The sequence below is a fragment of the Chiloscyllium punctatum genome, chromosome 49 (genome assembly GCF_047496795.1).
Source record: "Chiloscyllium punctatum isolate Juve2018m chromosome 49, sChiPun1.3, whole genome shotgun sequence".
In the NCBI taxonomy this organism is placed as follows: domain Eukaryota; kingdom Metazoa; phylum Chordata; class Chondrichthyes; order Orectolobiformes; family Hemiscylliidae; genus Chiloscyllium; species Chiloscyllium punctatum.
In genome coordinates, this window is record NC_092787.1 from 58306471 (window position 1) to 58332153 (window position 25683).

Here is a 25683-nt window from a genome sequence, read left to right on the forward strand (position 1 = left end):
ACTCTTTCCAGTTTAACTATGTTCTTCCTCTAACATTGTGATAACAAACAATTATTATTGTGAGTAATCATTATTGCAAAGTATACATAGAACTTGGCATATGGGATGAAGGAGGAAATTTATGGAAACCGGACATTATTTTAACTAAAAATGGAGAAACGGTTCTTGTAGATATTACTGTTCGCTCTGAAAATGAGAATAATTCATTCAAGCTGCTCTGGAACGAGAAAGTGCCACACACCTTCTGTACACAATACTTCAAGTGCAGCATCACCAATAACTTACAGAACTGTAACACTGTCTCAACTTCTATACTAAATGCCTCGACTGATGAAGGCCAGGATGCTAAATGCCTTCTTCACCACCCTGTCGACCTGTGATCCTGCTTTCAAAGACCTATGTACTCGCACACCTCGGTCCCTCTTTCCATACCACTCAAGGCTTTCCCATTTACTGTATAAGTCCTACCTTGGACTAAATTTCCAAAGTGCAACACCTCACACTTATCTGCAATGAACTGCATTTGCCAATCCTAAGCCCAATTCCCCATTTGATCAAGATCCCTCTGTAATTTTTGATAACCTTCTTCGCTATCAACGATTCCCCTCAATTTATAATCTGCAAGCTTACCAATCATGCCTTGAACATTCACATCCAGATCATTTGTGTAAACAACAAAGGTCCCAGCACCGACCCGTAACATGACTAGTTACAGGCCTCCAGTCCAAGGAACAACCTTCACCCGCCACCCTCTGCTTCCTACCATCGAGTCAATTTTGAATCCAAATAGCTAGCTCTCCCTGGATCCCATGCAACTTAGCCTCATAACTCACCTGCCGTGCAGGACCTTGTCAAAGACTTTACTAAGTCCATATAGACAATATCCACTGCCCTACCCACATCTATTCTCTTGGTTACTTCTTCAAAACCTCAAAGATTTGTCAGGCATGATTTTCCATGCACAAATCCACGCTGACTCTTCCCAGTCAGCCTTTGACTATACAAATATTGGTTGATCCTGTCCCTCAGTACCCTCTCCAACAACTTGCAGACCACTGAATATCTGGCTTCTTTGCAACCTTTCTTAAACAACGGAATATTAGCCTGGAACATTTAGAGACCAAATATAAAATCCTCAGCATAAAATGGACTTTCAAAAACTCTTCGACCTGGTCACCAATTATAGGGAACGGAATACCATTAATCCACCAAATTTTACAGAAAATTTTTAAATTTGACCAGCACTTCTCTATTTTAAAAGCACAGGAGCTACATTGAAAAGGAGAAGTATGCATCATTTCTGATGTTATCTGGTACCTCTAAAGTTGGTGAACCTGAGGAAAATCTAATTTTGATATCTGAAAGTAAGTCACACAGTCAATTCAGATCCAAAATCAAACTTACAACTAAGAGAAGAAAAATCTATCCTCAATCATTCTATTCCATATATAAATCAGTACTACTCCTAATCAGACCTATCCCAAGACAATTCCTAATGTAGTGTAGATGCATATCATTTTAAACTGGTAACAGTATTTCAAACCCACAGATTAATTACAAAAAGGAATTGTCAAACTAGTGAAAGGCAATAAAAGCTTTACATGTTGTCTATGCATAATACTCTAACAAAATCTCAGCAGATGGGAGTTTGATTTAGATAAATGTGAGGTGCTGCATTTTGGGAAAGCAAATCTTAGCAGGATTTATACACTTAATGGCAAGGTCCTAAGGAGTGTTGCCAAACAAAGAGACCTTGGAGTGCAAGTTCATAGCTCCTTGAAAGTGGAGTCAGAGGTAGATAGGGTAGTGAAGAAGGCGTTTGGTATGCTTTCCTTTATTGGTCAAAGTATTGAGTACTCGATGTTCTCCTTCAATCTCTGTCAATCTTGCAATATTTCTATGCAATTTATTAATATGTCACACAGTCACTTCTTTGTCTCATGGAAACAATAAATAAATAGATAGTTGTGGCTGTACCGGACATTGGTTAGGCCACTGTTGGAATATTGCATGGAATTCTGGTCTCCTTCCTATCAGAAGGATGTTGTGAAACTTGAAATGGTTCAGAAAAGACTTACAAGGATGTTGCCAGGGTCGGAGAATTTGAGCTGTAGGGAAGAGGTTGAATAGGCTGCCGACCAAATATCCCAAACCAATCTAGTCCCACTTGCCAGCACCTGGCTGAACTCCCTCCCAACTCTTCCTATTCATATACCCATGCAGGTGCCTTTTAAATGTTGCAATCGTACTAGTCTCCACCACTTCCTCTGGCAGTACATTCCATACACCTACCACTCTGCGTGAAAACGTTGTCGCTTAGGTTTCGTTTATATATTTTCCCTCCGTCTCTGATGGCTTATGTTAAGGTGAAAATGCCTCAGAAAATATCACAGATTCCTGGTCATCCGTCAACACCACTCATGCTTGACATCTCCCAGAGGTATGCAAAAAAAAACTGAGAGGAGTTACACAAACCCAAAACAAACAGGATATAAATTCAAAAAAACTAAGTAATTTAGCTATGTATATCAAAAATCAAAAAGATTTGAAATAAAACTATTTTCAGAATCCTTCTCTCCTTCCCATTCAATACTGATAGCTTAAAAAGGAAAAGAAACACAAAAATGTGTATCAGGATATTCTACATTTTGGCATGAAAATACATATACTAAAAAAAAACTCTCCTTATTCAACTTACAGGGGCCTTTGTTCAACCCAATCCTTCCCAAATTTCCATTTGTTTGTATTGGTAAACATGTATTTGTTGTCAGTAGGCATCACACTGCAGTAACTGTACAGCTGTCTTTGCTTTACTAATCAATTGTATTCCGATCTCCAAGAATCTTTGATAGTTTTAATTAATAAATAAACTCATGCTATGTGACCACCTTTTTTCACTTTATATGAGAAAGTAAACAGAATATGATTTCAAAACATTTGTACAAGTTGGATAAATTTGTGTTATCTTCTATTCTCTCATGGGACCTGGACATCACTGACCAGCATTTATTGCCTGTCCCTAGTTGCCCTTGAGAAGGTGGCCGTAGGTTGCCTTCTTTGCTACAGTCATGTACTGTACGTAGACTATAATCTCATCAGGGAAAGACTTCCAGGATTTTGACCCCGCACCAGTAAAAGAACAGCAATATTTTGCCAAATCAGGATGGTGAGCGGCTTGGAGGGGAACGTGTACATGGTGCTGCTCCTAAGTACCTGCTGCCCTTACCATTCTAGACAGAAATGGTCATAAGGCTTGGAAAATGCTAATGATAAGAAAGTGAGGAGAATTTCTGCAGTCCATCTGGTAGATTCCATATGTGTGTCAGTGGCGGAGGGAGTGGATGCTTGTCGATTCATCTTAAGAGGATTTAACAAAATGAAATAGGAAGGAATAACAAACAAGGGAAGAGTCCTTTTACAGAGGAAGTGCAAAGTTGTCACTTCAAATGAAAGTTTACATCAGAACACAGCCTGGCCTTCATTTTTTAGAAGACAAACCTGCAGTGTTCAAAAAACTTTCGGTTTCTATTTCAAACCTATAGCATTTTAATTTTTTTTTTCCAAATCCTGATTCTGGATTATAACTTCTACACTTAATTTTTAATTTGAGAGGATATAAAAACTATAAACTGATAAACATTTCAAATTAATGTTAAGTTGTTATGCATGGAAATGTTGAATTTTTTCCACTTGCTAAAATAAAATCTTTGGAAATCTGCAAGAAAATTACTCAAGTGGCCAAATCAGATGTTTTGGGGAGGGGGAAGGAATTCAGAATAAGTTCACTCAGTAAGACACAATTCTTCTGAGATCAGGTCTTTCCTTATGCCTGAAATTGCTAACCGACATAAATGATTAACTATTCAAATATGAAATGCACAAGGAGACTATGACATGCATTTAAATCCCTAATTCACCTTTTAAGGTCACTCCTTCATTGGTCAAGTGGTCAAGCAAGAGTCCTGACACCTTGAGTGCCTTAGCCTTTGTGTACATTACAATATCAATTATACCAGTGTAATGTGCAATAAAATTACCAGCACGGTATCATACTGCGAAAGCATGCAGCCAGTATGCCAACATTTCTCAAGATCATCAATGGTCATTCTTTCACTCAATCAAGGTCTATGGTTCCATACTTTGACAACTTAAAATGAGGTTATCAACTGGAGGAAATAAATGCAAACTGTAAAAGAGTCAGTAGTTTGAAGGAAAGGCCTATAGATTTAATTTGTGCAAAGCTGTGTAAAATTAAGACAGTATATGTGGCATTATTGAGTTAGAGATTGTAAATTTGAAGGATCTAAACATTAAATTAGTACGCATTTTAGTAGTTCTCTACAATTCTGACAGCATAATCATTATGCAAGCAAGTACCTCAGATCATTCGCAACCATGATTCTATGACAAGTTTCAAATGCAAAATAAGCTAAACCAATCAATCGTGCTGGCTGTAGACAGAATTCAATTCAACTCCTTTGCAGACTGGAAATTTCATATTAATAAGCAAAAGCTGAAACTTCTCACTCATCCATGATTGTGCCGCAAATATAAATCTCATTTAATTTTTAAAAGTTTTGCCATGGTGAAAAATTATCAGCATTTTCAAAATAGTACTAGCTGTTCAATTTAGTTCAGATTTTTAAAAAGTTTTAAATAATATGTGCCTTTCCCTTACAGTAACCATTAAAAGAAAACATTGAGGATCTCAATTTTAAAGCCAAAATAGCTACTGACTACAGGACGAAGAGATCTAGATACACTGGATTGGTGCCATTTTTAAACGTTTAACATATTGAACAAGAAGTGATGACTGAAATGAATTAATCAGTACAATGACCAGTCTAGCATTGACATTATACGTTATAGTTTTACCAGCAATTGAACAAAATGCAAGCACTCCCAGAATATTAACGTCAGGATTGAAATATTGCAATCAGCTGACTGACCGATTTGAATGTAATATGGGACATAAAGCCCTCAGGAACACAAAGCCAACTCAATGTTCTCCTTCAATCTCTGTCAATCTTGCAATATTTCTATGCAATTATTAATGTCACACAGTCACTTCTTTGTCTCATGGAAACAATAAATAAATAAATAAATAAGGTAAGAAATTTTGAAACTAACTCATTTCAAGTTGCTTACAATTAAAGTGAAAATGTCTATTTAACATCAATCAGTGGAATTATTTAGGCAATGACATTATGGGAAAAGAAAATTGACAGCTTCAACATACGACTGTGAGAGGAAAATTCAAACAATGATGATGCTCAAGTGATGCTAAATTCTGAACAGCAACCAATCTTTGTTCATTCGGTTTTTCTATAGAAAGATGCTGGCACATCCTGTTCACTTTAATGATAATCCATTTAAATATAAACTTTTGCTGAAGTAAATTTGCCAAAGTAGTGAATTATTTTCATCAAGATTTATTTTAAATATTGTGAATTTTCATATACATCTCTTATTGTTTGGTAGCTTAATCTTTTTGAGAGCTTGGTAGAGGCATCTTATATATGTATCTTATATTTTTGGAACTATCCGAGATGAATCAAAAGCTCAACCTTTAATGTAAGAAAATGTAAATGGTGTTCCAAATGTTTTAAAAATATTCTTGAACAAATTTTTCTTCCTTAATGCCAATCACAGTTCAGTAAAACTAGAAATGTTTGACTTACCATGTAACTGTACATCAGTCTTCTAGGCCTCAACTGCATTTTTATTACATCCTTTGTATCAAATGCTATATTTTTCTCACAACATTTTACTGCAGGTAATGACAAATATGATACAAGTGACCAAAATCAGTTTAGACAATTTGGTACAGGATGTAAAGTCTCAATGACAAATCCTTACCTCACTGCTAAGTCTTCTGTGATGGGAATATAGAATTAATAAGAAATCAGGACAGAAACTTTCATTTACTGATCATATATCATCTTTCTGTGAAAGATTTTCAACAATAGTCCTGACAAAAATAAACACTAAAATAAATTTGATAATTATCACACTCTACAGTGCGCTTTACAATAAACGTTTAGAACTATTATGATACGCAATTTTTAATATAAAATTTAAACACAAATAAAAGAATTATAGTAATGAAAACCAAAATTACCAACATACACTCAACTAAAAAAGGTAAAGTCAATATTGGTGGAAAGCCACTTCACATACTTTGTTGAGATCTAGTGCAAATTGCAAGAAATCTCTATCCACTGGCTCACCTGCAATTCAAATTGCTTAAGCAAGACTAGAAAGACTTTCATATGGATATAGGATCACAGACTGCAATGTTTTAATGTTTAATGATGTAAAATATCTTCTGGAATGATGATTCGCATGCTCTATTCTTGTCCACAATAAAGCAGTATCCACAATGACATTTGCATTTACATTAGATCTCAGCATTAGTACAGTAGCTAGCAATCTGAATTCAGTCAGAACAATCTATGTGCAAGCCCATTCACCTGACTGCAGCATAAAGCACCAAGTATGATGTGACACTGCAGAGCATTATAGAGATAATTCTGTATTGTAGGAGAAGCCAACCATTCAGATAAGACACTGAAGCTTGATCTGGTTCCTCACTTATTACAAACAAATTTGTTGAATGCATGGGTCATTAACAAGGCCAACATTTATTGTCCTTTCCTCATCACCTTGGAGATGCTGAGTTTACTTCTTGAACAGCAGGAAAGTTCTCCTGGTGTTCTGGCCAACATTCATTTCTCAATCAATCCCTTAAATATGTTGGCCCAGATGTTGCTGCAGAAATAACAATGAGGTTATTGACACTTACCATGACTGAAGAGTTAATCACACATGTTCTGTTATACATGGAATGCAGAAAGCTGCTTTTCCTACTGTTGCTCATACTCTTCCAAAAGCATCACAATAATGGTATCTAGCCAAGAGACAACATTGAAGCAAATGGAAGGGCATGAAATAGGACCATACTTTTACTAAAATTGTCTTTTTAAGAAATTCCACCTCTCGTAATCACTGAAAAGCAAACACTTCCACGAGTATGGAACTTGATTTCTTTATACTAATTACTTTTGAAGCTTTAATGTTTTTTAAAAAAATGTTTATTTGTCTTGTTTTTTAAAAATGCTCTCAATTCAAACTTTCTATCCACCTCCTTATTTTGCTGCCTGTAAATGATTTGTCATTCAACTGTCCAAGGAGACGCAGTTTCTTGCCCTCTCCTCAGAGTTGCTGGGAGCCTTAGAGAGGTTGCTGCATTGTTTCAAAGTGCTAATAATTGTAAACTTCAGTGGAAAAGACCATAGAATGTATATGGGCAAATGCAATAGTAATAAATGGATTGTGCTACTGGAAAAACTTAGTTAGAAACTGCTAATTTATTTAGTATTGCTCTCTGTGGGATTTTGGTTCCCATGTTTACCACCCCACAATTGGTTATAAACTGTTTTGTTGTATCCCAAAGTGGTGAAAAGCAGTTGGTAAATGCATTACTTCTTTATCTTAAGCCAACACATCAATACAAATGTTGTCAAAGTGGAGTTACCTCAGAATTCAAATTAACAGAATTTCCACATTTATATTTTCCACATTTTGAAACATCCTCCAATTGTTAATAAAAGAATATAGAATATTCAGTAGCTTTAAAAATATTTCAAAACAATTGAAAAAGTAGATACTCTACTGCTAGTAAATATTAAGACAATTGTATGTATTTATGCTCATTGTCAAAAACGTGATTTGGAGATGCCGGTATTGGACTGGGGTGTACAAAGTTAAAAACACCAGGTTATAGTCCAATAGGTTTAGTTGGAAGCACTAGCCTTTGGAGCGACGCTCCTTCATCAGGTGATAGTGGAGGGCTCGATCCTAACACACAGAATTTATAGCAAAAATTTACAGTGTGATGTAACTGAAATTATACATTGAAAAATTGATTGTCTGTTAAGCCTTTCATCTGTTAGAATACAGTGACAGTTTCACTTCCTTCATGTGTAAATCACAAAACCTTTTTTTATAAAAAAGGTTGCATTCTCGGAATAGCTGTTAACAATGGTGATAGCTAGACAATATGTTCAAGGTGTTGGCCCCCTGTGTTCTCTGTCTATGCCATGATGTTTAGATTGATTCTAATCTAAAAAATGAGATAACGGAGTTTTACATAAATTCATGCAGTTTTTGAGCAAAGTACAATGTAACCCTGAAAGTACAAATTCACCCCACAAAATGTGCGTGTGCATGTGGGTCTTTGTCTGTGTGTGTGTGTGTGCCTGTCTGTCTGGGTTGGGGGTTGAGTGTGTGAGAAAGTGTATGTGCGTGTGCAGTGGGTGCAGAGTGTCTTAAGTCTGTGGGGGGGTGCATGTGAGAGTGCGGGAGTGTGTGTGTCTGTCTGTTAGGGTGTATGTGGATGTCTGTGTGCACGCCTGTGTGTATGTGTGTATAGGAGAGTGTGTGTGCGCGCGTGTGCGCGTGCGTGCGTATGTGTATATAAGAGTATCTGTGTGTGTGTGTGTAGTGCAATGGTGATCACCTGTAATGTGACATGAACCTAAAGCCCCGGTTGAGGCCCTCCCGATGGGTACTGAACTTAGCTATCAGCCTCTGCTCGGCCACTTTTCTCTGCTGCATGACCCAAAGTCCACCTTGGAGGATGGTCAACCGAAGGTCCGAAGCTAAATGTCCTGAACCACTGAAGTGTTCCCCAACTGGGAGGGAACCCTCCTGTCTGTTGATTGTTGTGCGGTGTCCATTCATCCGTTATCATTGCCTTTGTTGTTCCCAGTTGGGGAACACTTCAGTGGTCCAGGACATTCAGCCTCGGACCTTTGGGTGACCATCCTCCAAGGTGGACCTCGGGACATACAGCAGAGAAAAGTGGCTGAGCAGATCACTGTATTCTAACAGATGAAAGGCTTAACAGACAATCAGTTTTTCAATGTATAATTTCAGTTACATCACACTGTAAATTTTTGCTATAAATTCTGTGTGTTACGATTGAGCCCTCCACTATATCACCTGATGAAGGAGCGTCGCTCCGAAAGCTAGTGTGCTTCCAATCAAACCTGTTGGACTATAACCTGGTATTGTGAGATTTTTAACATCAAAAACATGAAAATAATAAAAAGCAACTTGCAACTCACACACAAGAAAATTGATCAACTCAGGGAGAATTTGCCAGAGCCTTCTATTATCAGCTACCTAAATCATCAGCATTTCAGCACCCCTGAAGAAGTAGATGCACAGTGCTCACCATAACACCTTGAGGGGTCCCAAGAGGTGATCTGCTTAAAAAGGCAGGTCTCATCTCTCTGAACTCTAAATTATTTTCATAAACATTAGGTTCCCTACCAAACCTATGGCTCCTTATAACCCCTAATGTAAACTCACCCACTATCCATCATGGGCAGAACGCAGGAGTCACACTGAAATTAAATAAAACCAAGTCTCAGATATCCATTTCAAACATTGGAGATAAAGAAAACACTCAAGCACAAGGCCATTCCACATATTTTAACCTCAAATATAATCCCTAAAAAAAAAAATTGGTATTTATAACCACATCAGACAGCTAACCCTTTAATAAAGGCTTCAAACTGTCAATCCAGTGACTTTATAGCGAGTTTTGAGAAGATTTGCAGCTCAAGTTGAGGTTCTGGATGTAGGTTTGCTCGCTGAGGTGGAAGGTTTGTTTTCAGGCATTTCGTCACCATACCAGGTAACATCTTCAATGAGCCTCCGAATGAAGCACTGGCAGTGTAGCCAGCTTTTTCTTTACGCTTTGGGTTTCCTAGGGTTGGTGATGGCATTTCCTGTGGTGACATCATTTACTATGGTGATGTAATTTGCTGTTCTTTTAATCAGGGGGTGGTAAATGGGATCCAAGTCAATGTGTTTGTTGATAGAGTTCCAGTTGGAATTCCATGCTTCAAGGAATTCTCATGCGTGTCTCTGTTTAGCCTGTCCTTGGATGGATGTTTTGTCCCATTCAAAATGGTGTCCTTCCTCATCCATACGTAAGGATACTCGTGAGGGTGGGTCATGTTGTTTTGTGGCTAGTTGATGTTCATGTATCTTGGTGGCTAGTTTTCTGCCTGTTTGTCTGATGAAGTGTTTGTTACAGTTCTTGCAAGGTATTTTGTAAATGACATTAGTTTTACAAACAGAGACACATACGAGAATTCCTAGAAGCATGGCATTCCAACTAGAACTCTATCAACACACATACTGACTTGGATCCCATTTACCACCCCTCAAGAAAAAGAATAGGAAATGATGTCACCATAGGAAATGATGTTACCACCCCTAGGAAACAAACATAAATAGGAGGCAGGCTACAACACCAGTGCTTCATTCAGAGGCTCACTGAAGATGTTACTAGTATGATAATGCAACATCTGAAAATGAACCTTCCAGCTCAGCGAGCAAACCTACATCCAGGTGACTTTATAATTTACCAGTTGATATTGATGGGTTGCAAAAACGTCAAGCATTAATAACGCACAAATGATAGCATTAAAGGGTTATATCAATTAACCGCTATTGAAAGAAAATCTTTCCTGTCATTTTCAATTCCTATAAACATAGACAAGTTTTTTTTACGTTAAGGGTGAGAAATTTGAACAGCTTGACATTTAATATTTCTAACAATATTAAATATCTTTAGAAGCATTAAGTCTACTGCAAAAAAAATGTACAGTACACTGCAGGAAAAGGCCCTTGCTCTAGAGAATATAGGAGAAAGTGAGGTCTGCAGATGCTGGAGATCATAGTTGAGTGTGGTGCTGAAAAAGCACAGCAAGTCAGACAGCATCCGAGGAACTGCCTGACCTGCTGTGTTTTTCCTGCACCAAACTTTTGACTAGGGCCTATATTCCCTAGAGTTGAAAGTTACACCAAAGTCCATGCTGAACTACATTAATTGCACTCTATCGCCATCTAGTAACCTTCTCAAAAAACTATTTCAAACATGCCACACCTGATCCCCTTTGCAACCGACAGAGCTACGCTGCCGGTCCTTAATTAATCCTGGTCTTTCCAAGTGGAGATTAATTCTGCCCTTCTGAAGTTGTTTTTACAACAGATCCCTATTACTGATTTTAAACTCACTGGCCTGTACTTTCCTCGTTAAATCCCATCATGATTCTTCAATGACGAATCACATTAGCTATACTCCAGGCCTCTGACATGTCTTTGTGTCCAGAGAGGGTGTGAAAATTAATGTCAAAGCCTCTGTAATCTCCTCCCTTGCCTCTCAAGGCAGCCTGGGATACATCTCAACAAGCCCAAGGTCTGAAGCAATTTTGAGCCCATTGCAACCACTAATACCTCTTCCCTCTCAATTGTAATTTGCTGAAGCAGCTTTTTATTTCTGATGAAGGGCTTTTGCCCGAAACGTCGATTTCGCTGCTCGTTGGATGCTGCCTGAACTGCTGTGCTCTTCCAGCACCACTAATCCAGTATGAAGCAGCTGACAGTCTTCTGTGCTGATTTAAACACCTACATCGTTCTTCTCGGTCAGGAATACAAACGTAAATTAGTCCATTACAACCTTACATCTTCCAGCTCTACTCATGGTTTGCCGCTTATGTCCCTAATGAGCCCCACTCTTTTCCCAGTTATTTTGCCCATAATTATACTCATATAATTTGGATTTTACTTTCTCTATCAATTTGTTTTTTCCATACACCCCTCTTTACTTTCATTATTTTTTCTAAAGAAACACCCTGCACTTTCCATATGTCTTTTGGTATTCTGGTGTCGAGCCCTTAGTATTCAGGATAAGCTTCACTTATTTTTCCCCTGATCCAATCCTCTACACTTCTCAATATATAAAATTCTCTGAAAGTTTTGGTCCCTGTCTTCACCCCTACAGGAATATGTTTGACCTACACTTTCCCAATTTCCTTTTTGAAAGGCTGTCATTGCTCAGATGTAGATTCTCCTACAAGGAACTGCACCAGTCCACTTTGGCCAGATCCTGCTTTATCATATTAAAATCAGCCTTCCTTCATTTCTGGTCCTTGAGTTCTGGTCCATCTTTGTCCAATTTGGTGACTAATTTAAATCTTAGTGTGTTGTGCTCTCTCACTTGACACTTTCATTTACCTAGCTCTGTGCCCTAAAAATATGTCCAGCACAGCCCAGTTTCTTCTAGGACCTCAGCAGTTCCACATATTTCAATAAGGACATAATACTTTAACTACTCTTCCTAAAATTCATTAGTTATAAATGCTTTTTAAAAAAGTCTCACAACAGGAAGACAATGGCATTCTCCACAAAGGAAAATTTCCTGTTCACCTGGGAAAATTCAAACCTTGGAAAATGTCATGAATTGTACTGTTAATAAATTAATGAGAAAAAAATATTGCCTGCCTTCAAGATCCATTTCTTCCCCGCTCACTTTTTAAGCAACGAGGAAATATTAGCTGACAGTCTTTGTGGCTGACGTCAGCATAACCAAGCACACCATGAGAACAATTTGGATCTTTAGGGAATATAAATAATTACTATGGCATGAAGGCAATTAGGAGGAGGTTTTAAAACTGGATAATACCATATCTGCTGAATACTCATGCACATCCAATGCCTCATCAATTGAAACTATTCATTTCTTGGCTAACTTTCAAAATACTTGTTGCCTGTGCTACTCTGCTATCAATAAGGAAAAAACTGTTCGAATGAACAGAAGTCAAGACAGTTCACTCAAGTGAAACATTTATATTTATTCTTCTCACTCGCTTATATCAATGGTCCTTTGCAATCCATGACTGAAACAATAGAAAGGTAGGCCCAATTATTGTCACATTTCTATCATGTCTAACCATTGCTTTGCTAGACATCTTTCATCTGACAAGAATTCTTTCCTCTTTGCTATTCTCTCGGCCTTCAAAATTTCTCTCATGTTGGTTCAATTGATAAAAGCTCCTTTTTCTTATTTGCACAAGATGATGCTTAGCATTAACCCTCTAAAAATCAGGACACTGAACATTATCTACGTGTTAGGTGACTTATTTAAAACCCCGCTCACATTCTGGTGTAGGAAAGAAAATCACTCTCTCTCTCTCTCTCTCTCCCTGTCATTACAGTGTTAATAATTTTCACAGTATATTAAGCAGTAGTTATTGAATAATCTCTGATTCTCAAAATATTACTACAAATATGGAGTGCCATGCCTCATAACACTTTATTTTCAAAATAACAAAAGTTAAACTTCTATCTAAATATCAGTGCCTTAAATGTGTAATTTGAAAACTTATAATTGTTAAACTAACTTTTACTAACTGTTGTCTGATCAACCTAAAAACTGAGTTTTGCTGTAGGGTACCACAGATTCCTAACAGATTATGCAGGATTTGGAAGTCTCTTCAAGATAGGATAAATGGACACTCCAATTCTTTGACAGCAGCTTTTCTGCAGTCAGTAGCAAGCACTAGTTATTTACCATTTACATAAAATATGGGTAATTCTGGCTAGGAATGTCAAAATCATAGAAACAAAACCAACCATTTTTCTTTCTTGGAATTTTCAAACTTTTAAGCATTTGGAATACAGAATACAGCCATTTGAATATAAAATTGGCTCAAAGGTAGGAGATCAAGGGTGGTCGTGGACTGTTGCTTTTTGGACTGGAGACCTGGGACCAGCGGTCCTTGCCACAAGGATCGGTGGGTGCTGGGTCCACTATTTTTTGTCATTTATATAAATAATTTGGATGTGAATGTAGGATGTATTGATACTAAGTTTGCAGATGACACTAAAATTGGTAGTGTAGTGGACAGTAAAGGTTACCTCAAAAGATCCTTGATCAGATGGGCAAATGGGCCGAGTAGGGGCAGATGGAGTTTAATTTATATAAAATTTAGGTGTTACATTTTGATAAGGCAAATTAGGGCAGGATTTACACAACTAATGGTAAGGTCCTGGAAAGTATTGCCAATTAAACAGACCTTGGGGTAGAGGTTCATAATTCATTGAAAGTGGAGTCATATTTAGACAGGGTAGTGATGAAGGCGTTTGATATGCTTACCTTTCACAAGTTTTGAAAAGATTTGTAGCTAAGGTTGAGGTCCTGGATTGAGTGCTCGCTGAGCTGGAAGGTTCATTTTCAGAGATTTTGTCACCATTCTACGTAACATCATCAGTGAGCCTCCGGCGAAGTGCTGGCATTATGTCCTGCTTTCTATTTAAGTGTTTAGGTTCCTGTGGGTTGGTGATGTTATTTCCTGTGTTGAGGATGTCATTTCCTGTTCTTTATCTCAGGAGGTAGTAAATGGTGTCCAAGTCAACGTGTTTGTTGATAGAGTTCCAGTCGGAATGCCATGCATGTCTCTGTTTGGCTTGTCCTAGGATAGATGTGTTGTCCCTGTCAAAGTGGTACCCTTCCTCATCTGTATGTAAAAATACTAGTGACAATGGGTCATGTCTTTCTGTGGGTGGTCGATGTTCAGGTATCCTGATGGCTAGTTTTCTGCCTGTTTGTCCAATGTAGTGTTTATTACAGTTCTCACAAGGTATTTTGTAAATGATGTTCATTTTGCTTGTTGTCTGTATAGGGTCTTTCAAGTTCCTTAGCTGCTGTTTTAGTGTTTAAAGGTCTCCTTTGACGTAACAGCCCTGTTCATATCTATCAACATCAATCTGGCCCAGGAAACACTGGTTACACTATTAGAAGACCTAAAGATACATACACCAAACACCACCAACTTCATCAGCAAGAACATAGTCAAGCTAGTAGTCCTATGCCTTACGACCCACTTCACTGAATAACAAAGCCAACAGACAAACCAACAAAACACTCATGGGATCTCCAATATCAGGGTTCTGAGTAAAGGCAGTAATGCAGACACTCAAATAAACAGCTCTACCAATCATCCAACCCAAACTTTGGGTCCGCTACATCGATGACACTTTTGTCATCACAAAACAAAACAAATTAGAGGAAACCTTCAAGACCATCAATAATATCCTTACTGGTATAAAATTCACAAAAGAGGAGGAAAACAACAACAAACTCCCATTCCTAGATGTCGCAGTAGAGCAAAAAGTCAATGGAGAACTTCAAACCAGCATCAATAGGAAAACAAGACTTGTGCCTTTATATGTGCAGTATTCACAATAAAGTGGATGAATTAGTCACACAAATAGATATGAATGGGTATGAGATTATTGGAATGAGAGAGACATGGCTGCAGGGTGACCAGGGATAGGAACTGAATATCCAGGGTGTTCAGATTTTATGACAGACAGATATGCATGAAAAGGTGGGGCACGTTGCTGGCTAAAGAGGATATTAGCTATGGTGAATTGGAATCAGTATGGAAAGAGCTTAGAAACACCAAGGGCAGAAAACAATAGTAGGGGTGTATATAGACCCAAACTGTAGGGGTAATGTTAGCAATGCCATTAAGCAGATGCAAGTAAAATTATGTAAATAATAAAAAATATCTGCAATTATGGACAACTTCAATCTGCATATACTTGGAGCAAATCAAATCAGACAATACTGCAGTGGACGAATGTTCCAGGAGTGGGTATGGGATGGTTTTCTGGGTGAATACATTGAGAAACCAACAAGGGAATAGGCCATCCTAGACAGGGTCTTATGTATTGAGAAATAATTGGCAATTTAGTTGTGCAAGGCCATTTGGGAAAGCGCGACCATAATATACGAATTGTTCATTAAGCTGCAGAGTGACATAGTTGATTCCGAGACTAGAGTCCTGAATCTAAATTAAGAAAACTACAATGGAATAAAGCTTGAACTGGCTATGATAAATTAGGGAACTTTACCTTAAAGGATGTCAACAGATAGGTAATGGCAAACATTTAAAGAGGATATGGAGAAAATACAACCATTGTACATTTCTGTTGGACCAACAATAAAATAGGAAAGGAGGTCCAATCACTGTTAACAAGGGAAAATAGGAATAGTATTATATTCATGGAAAGGGTATATAAATTGACAAAAAAAACTGAAAATTGGGAGCAATTTAGATTTCAGCTGAGAAGGGCAAATAAAGTATGGCAAGTTAGTTTACGGGGACATACAACCCAACTATAAAAGCTTCCATAGTTATGTGAAGAGAAAAAGAGTACTGAAGACAAATGTAGGTCCCCTTACAGTTAGAAACAGGAAACACTAATTGGAAACAAGCAGGTAGCAGGCCAAATATACATAAGTTTGATTCTGTCTTCACAAAGCAGAATGCAAATAAATGTCCCAAAAATGTTGGGGAACACAGGGCTTAATGAGTGCGAGGAACTCAAGAAAATCACTATTCATTAGCACAGGGTGTTGGGGAAATTGATGCAAGGCCAATAAACCCCAAGGACCGACATCTCAAAGTACTTAAAGTACCCAAGAAAAACTAGATACATTGATCATCTTTCAAGTTTCTGCAGACACTGGAACAATTTCTCCTCTAAAGGTAGTCTTACTGATTTAGTTGGCTTTATCTACATACAGATTAAAATACGGATTGGAGGGTAGCCATTGCAACCCCACTATTTAAAAAAGGTAGAGAGAAAACAGGAATTATAGACTGGTTAGTCTGATAGGAGTAGTAGGGAAAATGCTAGTGTCCATTTTAAAAGATTTAATAGGAGAGCACTTGGGAAATAAAGACCGGATCAAACAAAGTCAGCATGAACTTGCGAAAGAGAAATTGTGCTCGATAAGTCTATTGATAAGGGGAAGCCAGTGATGTTGTCTACTTGGACATTTAGAAGGCTTTTGATAAGGTCTCACATAGGAAATTAACATGTAAAATTTAAGCACATGGGATGGGGGTAGGGTACTGACATGGATAGAGAACTGGTTGGCAGAGAGGAAACAATGAGGAGGAAGAAACGGATCTTTTTCTGAATGGCAGGCACTAGCTTGAACCCCCAGCCTTTCACAATATATATGAGTTACTTGAAAGAATTAAAGGCAATACCCCTCCAAAAGTTCTGTCGACACAAAAAATAGGTGGGTGGGTGAACTACAAGGAGGATGCAGAAACACTTCAACGTCACTTGGACAGGTTCAGCACGTAAGCAAATGCATGTACAGATGAAGTATAATGTGAATAAACATGAGGTACTCACTTTAGTAGCAAAAACACAAAGGCCTGAATGGTGATAGATTGGGAAAGAGGGTGGTACAATGAGACTAGTTGGACATCAGTCACTGGAAGTAAGCATGCAGACAATGAAGGTGACAACTGGTATATTGACCTCAGTGAGAGGTTTCAGGTACAACAGCAGTGATGATTGGCTGCAATTGCATAGGGCTTTGATGAGACCATATCTGGAGCAATGCAAGAGGTTTCAGTTTCCTTATCTGTGGAAGGAGGTTCTGGCTATGGAGGGAGTGCAATGAAGGCTAACCAGAATTGATTGGCATTGTTGGGGCAGCACATTGGCTCAGTGGTTAGCACTGCTGTCTCACAGCACCAGGGCCAAGATTCAATTTCACCCTCAGGCAACTGTGTGGAGTTTGCACATTTTCCCTGTTTCTACATGTGTTTCCTCCGAATGCTGCAGTTTTCTCTCTCAGTCCAAAGATGTGCAGGTTAGGTGGATTGGCCATGCTAAATTGCCCGTAGTGGCCAGGAAATGTACAGACTAGGTGGATTAGCCATGGGAAATGCAGTAAGACAGGGATAGGGTGGGGAGGTGTGTCTGGGTGGGATGCTCCTCAGAGGGTTAATGTGGACTTGATAGGTTGAATCGCCTGCTTCTACACTGGCAAGATTCTATCACAGTACTATATATAAGGAGAGACTGAATCAGGTAGTTCTATATCTACGAGAATTTAGAAGAGCTTGGTTGTTGGGGGAAGAATCTCAGAAAACTATAAAATTCCAACAGGACTAAACAGAGTAAGCATAAGAAAGAGGTTCCTGATGACTCCGAGTCCAGAGCCAAGGGTCACAGATTAAGGATTGGGGGTCAGCCATTTATGGCTAAGGCAAGGAAAATTTCTTCACCCAGAGAGTACAAAATCTGTGGAACTCTGCAAAAGAAAATGCTAGAGTCTGAAACATTGAATATTTGAGGAGGAATTAGATACAGTTCTTTGGACGAAAGAGACCAAAAGCTATGGTGAGTAAATAAGAACAGGATAGGGAGTTGGATGATCTGCCATGATCATATTGAATAGCAGAGCAGGCTCAAATGGCCGAATGGCTTAGGCCAGAGGACTGGATAAAGAACAAGGAAGTTGGAACAAACAGGAATGTGGAAGGAGAGAAAGAACACTGAAGGAACAAAATAAAAAAGAGATCCAACATACAAGTTAGATCATAATAGCAAAAGTACACGAGAAAGTATAGAGGGGAGAATGATACAAAATGCACAAAAAGAGGAAGCCTCACTAAAGAGACAGCGGGACTAGAAACCAGGAGAGGGTATGTGGGTAGGGTAGGACCAAAGATAAAAATGAGAGGGGCAGGTGGGTGAGGGATTCCAAATAGGATGCAGGCAGGTAAGTGAGTCATGCAGGAGAGAAAAACCACAAACAGAAACATGCAAGATGGTGCAAATATAAAAGAAAGAATACAATGAAAACAAATAATTAAGGATGGTATGACTGCAACATACAATTAATATTAATCTTTCCCCATTAACAAAAGGACAGGAGTTAAATGGTTCAAACAGAGCATGCCAGGAGCAGCAAATCTGCAGCTCAATGACAGAGGTTGATGGCTCTTGGTTCTGAACAGGGGATGAAGCAATTTGAACAGTTTTCTCAACATGTAGATTAGCTCCACGCCAGCGGAAAGAGAACTTGGGTAAAGTGAAAGATGGCAAAGAAGACAGATGAAGAACAAAGCCGAGGTTAACTATGGTTTGCATGCTGATTGGCTATGTGGTGGACCCTGTGAATATCACTGCTTACAAGCCTTCAGGCAGCAGGCAGAGAAGGTGACAGATTTCTGCTGGCAACCAAATTTGAGGAGGGCAATTCAAGGTCCCTCAAGGTTGATGGATCAAAGACCTGTGAAAGGTCAAAGAAAGCCATTTTGAGTTGACTTATTTTGTTTGATTTATTGTTGTCACGTACCTAAATAAGAGTTAAACAGTTAGGGCAGGCAAGGACAAAGCAGAGAACTGATAGATTAAACTGCATTTATTTCAGTGCAAGGGGCCTAACAGGGAAGGCAGATGAACTCAGGGCATGGATAGGAACATGGGACTGGGACATCATACCAACTTCTGGATTAGTGGTGCTGGAAGAGCACAGCAGTTCAGGCAGCATCCAAGGAGCAGCTAAAATCGACGTTTCAGGCAAAAGCCCTTCATCAGGAATAAAAGCAGACAGCCTGAAGTGTGGAGAGATAAGCTACAGGGGGGTCGGGGGTGGGGAAGAAGTAGCATAGAGTACAAGAGGTGAATTACAGAAGCATGGCTCAGGAATTGACATGACTGGCTGCTTAATATTCCAGGATACAAATGCTACAGGAAGGACAGAAAGGGAGGCAAGAGAGGAGGGGGAAGTGGTGTTTTTGATAAGGCCTAGCATCACAGCTGTTTTGAGAGAGGATATTCCCAGAATTACATCCAGGGAAGTTATTTGGGTGGAACTGAGAATTAAGAAAGGGGCAATCATCTAATTGAAATTGCATTATAGATCACCTAATAGTCAGAGGGAAATTGAGAAACAGATTTGTAAGGAGATGTCATTTATCTGTAAGAATAATAGGGTGGTCATGGCAGGGGGTTTTAACTTTCCAAACATAGACTGGGACTGCATTCGTGTTAAGAGTTTAGATGGAGATGAATTTGTTAAGCACGTACAAGATAATTTTCTGATTCAGTATGTGGACATACCTACTAGGGAAGGTGCAGAACTTTACTTACTCTTGAGAACTAAGGCAGGGCAGGTGACTGAGGTGTCAGTGGGGGAGTGACCATAGTCCTATTAGTTTTAAAGTTTTAAAATAGTGATGAAAACTGATAGACAGGATCAAAAAGATGAAGTTCTATATTGGAGAAAGGCCAATTGACGGTATTAGGAATGAACTTTCAGAAGCTGATTGGGGCAGGTGTTCGAGGTTAAAAGGGATGGCTGGAAAATAGAAAATCAGAAATGAGATAACGAGAGTCCAAGGACAGTAGATGCCTGTTAGGGTGAAAGGAAAGGCTAATAGGTATAGGGAATGCTGGATGACTAAAGAAATTGAGGGTTTGGTTAAAAAGAACGAAGCATATGTCAGGTATAGACAGGGTAGATCACATGACTCCTTAGAAGAGTTTAAAGAAGGAGTATACTTAAGAGAGAAATCAGGAGGTCAATGAGGGGACATGAGATACCTTTGACAAATACATTTCAGGAAAACTCACAGTTTTTACAGATACATTAAAGGACAAAATGGTAACTAAGGAGAGAATAGGGTCCCTCAAAGATCAGCAAGATGGCCTTTATGTGGAGCCGCAGAACATGGGGGAGATACTAAACGAGTATTTTGCATCAGTATTTACTTTGGAAAAGGACATGGAAGAAATAGAATGCAGGGAAATAGATAATGACATCTTGAAAAATGTCTATATTACACAGGAGGAACTGCTTCTGGGCCTCTTGCTGAGAAATTTGTATCATCGATAGTCACAGGCAAGGTGCTGCAAGACTGCAGGTTGGCTAACGTGGTGCCACTATTTAAGAAAGGTGATAAGGACAAGCCAGGGAACTATAGACCAGTGAGCCTAACTTCACTGCTGGGCAAGTTGTTGAAGAGAATCCTGAAGGACAGGATGTACATGCATTTGGAAAGGCAAGGACTGATTAGGGATAGTCAGTGTGGCTGAGGGTGGGAAATCATGTCTCTCAAACTTGACTGAGTTTTTATGATGAAGTAACAAAGAGGATTGATGAGGGCAGAGCGATAGTCATGGTCTATATGGACTTCAGTAAGGCGTTTGACAAGGTTCCCCATGGGAGACTGGTTAGCAAGGTTAGATCTCATGGAATACAGGGAGAACTAGCCATTTGAATTCAGAACTAGCTCAAAAGGAGAAGACAGAGGACGGTGGTGGAGGATTGTTTTTCAGACTGGAGCCTGTGACCAGTGGAGTGCCACAAGGATTGGTGCTGGGTCCACTACTTTTCGTCATTTATATAAACGATTTGGACGCAAGCATAAGAGGTATAGTTAGTAAGTTTGCAGGTGACACCAAAATTGGAGGTGTGGTGGACAGCGAAGAGGGTTACCTCAGATTACAAAGGGATCTTGATCACATGAGCCAATGGACTGGGGAGTGGCAGATGGAGTTTCATTCAGATAAATGCGAGGTGCTGCATTTTGGGAAAGCAAATCTTAGCAGGACTTATATACTTCATGGTAAGGTCCCAGGGAGTGTTGCTGAACAAAGAGACCTTGGAGTGCAGGTTCATAGCTCCTTGAAAGTGGAGTCGCAGGTAGATAGGATAGTGAAGGAGGTGTTTGGTATGCTTTTCTTTATTGGTCAGAGTATTGAGCACATGAGTCGGGACATCATGTTGCGGCTGTACAGGACATTGGTTAGGCTACTTTTGGAAAATTGTGTGCAATTCTGATCTCCTCCCTATTGGAAAGATGTTGTGAAACTTGAAAGGGTTCAGAAAAGATTGACAAGGATGTTGCCAGGGTTGGAGGATTTGAGCTATAGCAAAAGATTGAATAGGCTAGGGCTATTTTCCCTAGAGCGTCAGAGGCTGAGGGGTGACCTTACAGAGGTTAATAAAATCATGAGAGGCATCGACAAGGTCTTTTCCCTGGGGTGGGGGGAGTCCAGAACTAGAGGACATAGGTTTAGAGTTAGAGTTGGAGGGGAAAAAAAAATAAGAGACCTAAGGGGCAAATTTTTCATACAAAGGGTGGTGCTTGTGTAGAATGGGCTGCCAGAGGAAATGGTGGAGGCCAGTACAACTGCAACATTTAAACGGCATTTGGATGGGTATATGAATCGGAAGGGTTTGGAGGGATATGGGCCGGGTACTGGCAGGTGAGACTAGATTAGGTTGGGATACCTGGTCAGCATAGTTGATTTGGACCGAAGGGTCTGTTTCCATGCTGTACATCTCTATGACTCTATATTTGCATTGATTCAAACAGTACCAGATACCAAACTTTTCCATGCCTTTTAATGCTTTCAAATTCCAGGGATGCCAAGTGCTTAAAATTATTCATGTAAACATGGGTAAACAGTAATAACCAAATAATTCCGCCAACTTGTGTACAATGAGTTCTTGATGTATATGGTTAAGATTATAAAGACAATGCTCCAAGTATAGCTCTGGTTTTTTTTAAAATACGTATATAATCTATTCTGGTAAACAGTCATGTGGATTCTGATTTGACATATATATTCAGTTATAAAATTCAAGATCTCCTGCAATAAACTGTCCACATTGGATAAAGAACAAACTTACACTAACTCAAGAGAAATTATTCAAAACTTCTCAGTTTATGGTTCTAAAAATGTTTTGAATGATTTCTGTTTGCAGTGAGAATTTAAATGAAATTTTCCAAATATTTTACTTTAAATTTTTGTTTTTGATCCAAATTTACTCAACTGCTAAATATGAAGGAAACCTTGTGCATGTTCAAGAGTCAACACTCATTGCACTGGAGATTGATTGTCTACGGGCTCTAAAATAGTTACAGCTGCCATTCCTGGTCATTCAGTTTCTAAATTAATTGAAACTAAAATCTCAGCTGTGTTTTTTAAAAAAAATACTTACTCAAGATACTCCAAAAATTACAACACAAATGAAATTGGTACTTTCTGCTGTGCCAACCACAGTTCATTGAATTATTTTCTACACTGTTTACAAAACTACTGAATCAGATCACTTGTCATATATATGAATGTTACTCTGTATAAGAGACTACAGAACAATTCTGAGCAGCCATAACCAACAAAAATTTTTCTTTTCAGATCATATACAAAGTCAAATTCAGTGGTCCATATAGTGCAATATATCCTACTGGAAATGCATCTTTCATAAATAAATGTTGAAATCCAACACAATTTCAAAACCAAGATGATGCAAATGACCTCAAAGTGTAAACTCTTAAGACACCAATTCATAGCACTGCTATAAATCCTGTTGGCAGATTACACGAAGTATTTGGGAATAAAGTTTCATTTTCAATCATAAGACCTTTCACCTTTGAGAGAAATGCATCTATGATCCTTGAACACGATCAGGTACACATTATTGCTCAACATTTATTGTGCAATACCCCTCATCAGTTTTAAAAAGTCTGTGGTCATACTTTTTATAATCATTGCTAAAAATACATGCTGCACATCTGAAGGGTCCTGGAAAAGTGTGCTAAAGTTTATTTTAATGAGTCTTTGAAATTGAGTCTTTTTCAAAAATACAGTGCTGCATTGTATGCAGCTCAAATCTCAACTCCCCCTATTGGTCTCAGTTTGTGTTTTTGAGCATGCTTGTTGGAGATCATTTTTTCACTGCAGATGCAGCCATTTTGTGGTCCAAACTTCTGGCAGGTATGTAAGGCTGCCATTTACAGACATAAGCATAGGGCTGTATGAGCTCCATCAATTTACAGTTAAATCCAAACAAAATGTTAATGAGCTGCAGCTCACTTCCTGCATAATAAAAGGAACCAAAGCCTCAATACAGTACAAATTAATACCTAAATGCTAGAAATAAACTCCCAAGATGAAGGAAAGGTTGATTTACAGAAATGACTAAAGACTAGCTTCTGGCACTATGGTCAGGTATCTCAATCACTTTCAGGGATTTTATTCTTTGATTGCCAAAATGATCCAGGCGTGGTGTTAAAAGGGAGATATTAATTGAGAAACAGGCTCTCCACAATTAATTGCTGCACTACATACATGAACTATATTGAGTTGAATTTGAATGTACAATGATCTAAAAGAAAATATTACCCCTTTAATAAAATCTAGCAATGAACTGAAGGTAGACAACTTTAAAACATAGACTTAAGTATTTTAAGTGTTCTAAATTGGACATTTCTCCATTAAAGTTCCAACAATAAAAAATAAATAGTCATCAACATGTCATTGTAGTGCCAGATTTTTAATCATTCACCCAAGGCACATTCTATATTGCTTCATGTCTATGCTATGCTGTGACAAGGTTGCTTCAAGCCTGCCTTTTAAGTGTACTGGCAGCTTCTTAACCTGAGACAATACACAGACATGTTGAATAAGAACGCAAGTACATCACCTGGAGTACTAAAGATTGCAATGAAATGCTATAAGAGATTCTATAGAGTGTAACTAGAAAGTATACCATGTAGGCATATTTGCAAATCAATAGCGGTCAAAGCACTGAGACAATAAAGCCACATTCCAACATAACCATATTTGGAAACTTCAGATGACCACAACCACAGTCAAGTTACTGTTGTAAAATAAAATTAACTGAAATCAGGTGTCCTTTTTAACATTCACAAACCTTTCCCATATAATTTTTCAAATATGTTAAAGTAAGCATTAAAACAACAATTGACAAACGTATAGATTCGAGCAAAACATTTGCATCCAGCCAAAATTAACTTAATCTCTGTAAATGGACTTTTCTTTCTAAAAGATGTGACATGCTGTAAATTCACCCAACAATCTGTACAAAATACTTTCACCTCTGATTGTGTCATTTTACCAACAGTACTGTATAATACAAAAGATTATGGTCAAACTTGAATGTATTCCAAGTTGCACAACACAACTTGATCATTTAAAGAAAAACACAATGGAGTCTTTCATCAAGCTATAAATTCTACCAATTTCACCCTTGCAGGTATATCTTTTGTATGTGTCATGTTGAAATTACATATTTCTTTGTATTTTCAGTTAGCTAGTATATCAATTCTTGAATATAGCAATGGTTGCAATCCATCTCTGATCCAACTCATACTCATTGCCAGCATTTAAAACAACATGTTGGCACAGAATATAATGAATCGTTACAATATTCCTAACTAAGAATACTTCCATGCTGTTTCTTCATCAGTCATTGAACAACACTCCAAGTTATAGACTATACATTCTTGAGAAAATAAATACTTTACACACCATAGTTATCAAGCTGTCAGTCAATATATCATTTTGGATCATGTCTTAATCCATTTCAATCTGATGCCACATTGTCCAACGAATGTTCTACCGAACATTTCAGAGCTATTTTAGAACTATTAGCAAATTCATTTCAGCAACACAGGATAAACAATATTTTTCTTACAGAAACATATATTAGTAGAAAGAAAGAAACAGTTGACCAATGTTATTCCACAACTATGATCAACTCTGTTATACTTACAACGCAAGTAAAATGCAAGATCCAAGCTGGTAAAAGACAACATAAAAATAACTAACATTATTGACCCACTACAGTAAACTGTGTTTATACTTGAGAAATTACACATGTTTCAGTAATCTGAAAAGCTCAAGAGTGTTAGATGTTTAAATGGGACAACAGAATACACCGTAAGACTTAATAGACTGTTCGATTAACAGGAGCAGACACAGGCTGGCATTGTCCCATTTTAGCACACTTCCAATAAGACACTAGATGAAGACATCAAAAACTCGCTAGAACATTACAACTACTGTAGGGTAAGACTTTAGACAGAAATATGTGCAAATTATGCATGTAATGAAGGAACTTCTATAGTTGTAAGCTTGATCACTTCCATCTCAATACTGTACAATAAACAAGTCAACTCATCT

The 25683-nt window shown here is 38.3% G+C and overlaps 1 protein-coding gene across 8 annotated transcripts in view; it reads right to left on the minus strand.

The window, feature by feature from the left end:
• ehmt1b (euchromatic histone-lysine N-methyltransferase 1b) overlaps positions 1-25683 on the minus strand; it is a 137706-nt gene that overhangs the window by 108189 nt on the left and 3834 nt on the right. The window contains exon 1 of one of the 8 annotated variants that reach the window (XM_072565530.1): positions 6806-6895. The exons of the other annotated variants lie outside the window; for them this stretch is intronic. Within the exon in view, the coding sequence (XP_072421631.1) occupies positions 6806-6880 (75 nt within the window). The 5' untranslated portion in view covers positions 6881-6895. Of the gene's footprint in view, positions 1-6805; positions 6896-25683 lie in introns of those variants that run through there. 8 annotated transcript variants of the gene reach the window in all.